Source organism: Egretta garzetta, unplaced genomic scaffold (genome assembly GCF_000687185.1).
Source record: "Egretta garzetta isolate BGI_Z169 unplaced genomic scaffold, ASM68718v1 scaffold154, whole genome shotgun sequence".
NCBI classification, from domain to species: Eukaryota; Metazoa; Chordata; class Aves; order Pelecaniformes; family Ardeidae; genus Egretta; species Egretta garzetta.
The window spans coordinates 4,113,681-4,117,192 of NW_009259600.1; the positions used below are offsets into that span (position 1 = coordinate 4,113,681).

The 3,512-nt window shown below is 42.6% G+C and overlaps 1 protein-coding gene across 1 annotated transcript; it reads left to right on the forward strand.

Moving 5' to 3' along the window:
* The first annotated feature begins 333 nt into the window (after positions 1-333).
* Positions 334-1,782, forward strand: KCNS2 (potassium voltage-gated channel modifier subfamily S member 2). Its single transcript, XM_009638360.2, has one exon. It carries the CDS (start codon positions 349-351, stop codon positions 1,780-1,782), a length of 1,434 nt encoding a protein of 477 aa, XP_009636655.1. The 5' UTR covers positions 334-348.
* Positions 1,783-3,512: the final 1,730 nt, after the last annotated feature.

The following is a 3,512-nucleotide window of genomic DNA, read 5'->3' on the forward strand; positions in this document are numbered from 1 at the left end:
GGAGCTGCAGCGGGAACAAAGGAGCCGCCCTAGGTGTCTTCAGTGGGAAGTGGGAGGAAGGGGGAAAGGGGGGAAAGAGGGGAAAAGGGGGAAGAAGGAAAGGAGAGAGAAAGAAGGAAAGAGCGAAAGAAAGAAAGAAAAAAGGAAAGAAAGAAAGAGGAAGAAAGAAAAAAGGGAAGAAAGAATGAAAGAAAGAAAGAAAGGAAAAAGGAGAGAAAGAAAGAAAAAAAAAGAAAAGAAAGCAAGCATCAATAGGTGAACATGCCGTAGATTTGCTCATTCTGCTGATTTTCTGTGCAATCGCATCCTAGGTTTTCATTCCTTGTACACCTTTGGAAGGAGCTCACTATGACAGGGCAGAGCCTGAAGGCTTTATCTGAAGCGAATTTTGAAGATAATGAGATCAGCATCAACGTTGGAGGCTTTAAGAAAAAGATGAGATCCAACACGTTATTAAGGTTCCCCGAGACCAGGCTGGGCAAACTGCTGAGCTGCCACTCAAAGGAGTCAATACTGGAGCTCTGTGACGACTATGATGACACCAAGAATGAATTTTATTTTGACAGGAACCCCGAGCTCTTCCCTTACGTGCTACATTTTTATAACACCGGCAAGCTCCATGTGATGGGTGAACTCTGCGTGTTTTCTTTCAGCCAGGAGATTGAATACTGGGGAATCAATGAATTCTTTATAGACTCCTGCTGCAGTTACAGCTACCACGGGAGGAAAATGGAGCCAGACCAAGAGAAATGGGAAGAACAAAGTGACCAGGAAAGTACCACATCTTCTTTTGATGAGATTTTGGCATTTTACAACGATGCCTCTAAATTTGACAAACAGCCCTTTGGAAACATCAGGAGGCAGCTCTGGCTCGCTTTGGATAATCCTGGGTACTCAGTCTTAAGCCGAATCTTCAGTGTCCTTTCAATAGTGGTGGTGCTGGGCTCCATCGTGACCATGTGCCTGAACAGCCTCCCAGACTTTCAGATTGTTGACAGCAACGGGAACCCCGAGGAAGACCCTCGCTTTGAAATCGTGGAACATTTTGGTATTGCATGGTTCACTTTTGAACTGGTGGCGAGATTTGCAGTAGCTCCTGACTTTTTAAAATTTTTCAAGCATGCCCTGAATTTGATTGACCTAATGTCTATCCTGCCATTTTATATTACCTTAATTGTCAACTTGGTGGTGGAAAGTAGTCCGACTTTGGCAAATTTAGGCAGGGTTGCACAAGTCCTGAGACTCATGAGGATCTTCCGCATCTTAAAGCTTGCTAGACACTCCACAGGTCTCAGGTCTCTTGGAGCCACTCTGAAGTATAGCTACAGAGAAGTGGGGCTTCTTTTACTTTACCTCTCTGTTGGCATCTCCATTTTCTCAGTAGTGGCTTACACCATTGAGAAAGAAGAGAATGAGGGGTTAGCCACCATCCCTGCTTGTTGGTGGTGGGCTACCGTTAGCATGACCACAGTTGGCTACGGGGATGTTGTGCCAGGGAGCACTGCTGGCAAGTTGACGGCATCTGCATGCATCCTAGCTGGTATCCTAGTGGTAGTGCTTCCCATTACACTGATCTTCAATAAATTCTCCCACTTCTACAGGCGTCAGAAGCAGTTAGAGAGTGCCATGAGAAGCTGTGATTTTGGTGATGGCATGAAAGAAGTTCCGTCAGTCAACTTAAGGGACTACTATGCTTATAAAGTTAAATCCCTCATGGCCAGTCTGACCAATATGAGCAGGAGTACCCCCAGTGAGCTGAGCCTGAATGATTCACTGCATTAGTGTACAAGTCTGACGGCAGTTTGCATGAGAGCTATCAAGAGCTATGTTTATAAATGTTTTCCTATTTGTCTTCTTTTTTCCTAGAGGATAGTGTTGCTGACACTGCACTAACTTTGCACTTGAGAAACTAAAGACATTTCTATTACAAGTTGACAGTTTGCACATTTTCATCCTGTTGCGTAGGTACTAAATGCTGACTTCTCCATACGAGTATGTTACCGCTTCCATGACATTAGTGCTGGCGGTATAGTGACGATCTGTTGCTTTGTGCATTTCCTCATCTGAGCAGAGAAACGAACGTACCCAAGTGGAATAAAAATTCTCAGCTGTGACACGAGTCATGAAAAATCACCTGTCACCTGTACTGGTATCTGTACTAGTGTAGGACTTCCCATGCGTTTTACAATGGTTTAAAACAATCAGCTGTGAATCACTGACATGGGAACACTTTTCCCCATCTTTCTGACCAGTAATTTTGGTCATCACATGTCTGAAAACACCTCCAAGCTTCACATTTCGATGGAAGTTTGCTTGCTTTTGAGCACGTGTGTTAAAAACTGGGTGTTCTTGTTCTGAAATGTTATGCATGGTAGTATTTTTCAGAAGCTCCTAAGCATAGACCTACCTCTGCTTCCAAGATTAGGTCAATACTGAGCCCTCTGAAGAAGCCCGCCCCTCATTTTTGGATAGCTACGTATTCAAAACCTACCTTTCCACAAGTGACTCTAGGTATGGAGGCCCATGAAGACATCTCAGGTTCCCTTTTCCAGAAGTGATCTGCACACAGCTCGGTGCCAGTGAAGATGCAGATACACTGTATTTCGGTCTGTTAAAATGGTTCTGAGATTAGACACACAAAACCGTGGGTTTTCAACAATTAGAAGCTCCAATGAAAAAACTTGGATTTGTTTAATGAAGCGAAATATTCCCACATGAACAGTACAGGCAGCATTTTAGGAACTGACATTCATGTACTGCAAAAAGACTAATTATAAAGACACCATATGTGATGCTGAGATATAAAGTCTAATTTTATCAGGAAAGCTTGAAAGCAGGTGTTGATGGCAGACAATTCCATTAAGCTTTCTGCCAAGGAAACTCTTAAGAAAAAAAAAAAACAACCCTTTAAGTCACATTTTCCCTCAGAAAAGAACTCACAACTTACAGCTAAGGAAGAGTGTAAGGGCCTAAGAAAGGCACGGATAAAGAAAAAGAGCTTAACATTGTACACACTGAGGGCAGATCCTCCTACCTGCTTCTGTGATGCAGTCGATTTAAATCCTTTCAAGGGCTGGCCTGTACTTTTTTATGTAAAAAAAAAAAAAAAAAAAAAGACGTGACAGAGCAGATCATCTGAGCAGATCATCTGTGTTTTCAAGAGCAATCATGAATCTGCATAAACTTATTTTTTGAGTGCTCGGCCTCTTCCCTTATGCAACTGTACAGAGACTGAACACTTGTAGCTGAGAGGCAGAGGCCACTGCTTCCCTCTCGTTATACTTCTAGAGATCTGTGCTATAAAACAAACCCCTGGCAGTCAGTGGGCAGAACAGCATTTCTCTCTGGATCCTGCTGCTTTTCCATCCCCTTTATTACATATAATGTTCCAACTTATTACTTTTTAATTTGTTTCAGTTTACTTGTGAAGACTAGAGAGGTTCAGAAAATAAATTCAAACTATTTAGAAGAGAAATTAAAATACCAAAGCTAAAATTGCCATGTTGGGAAGG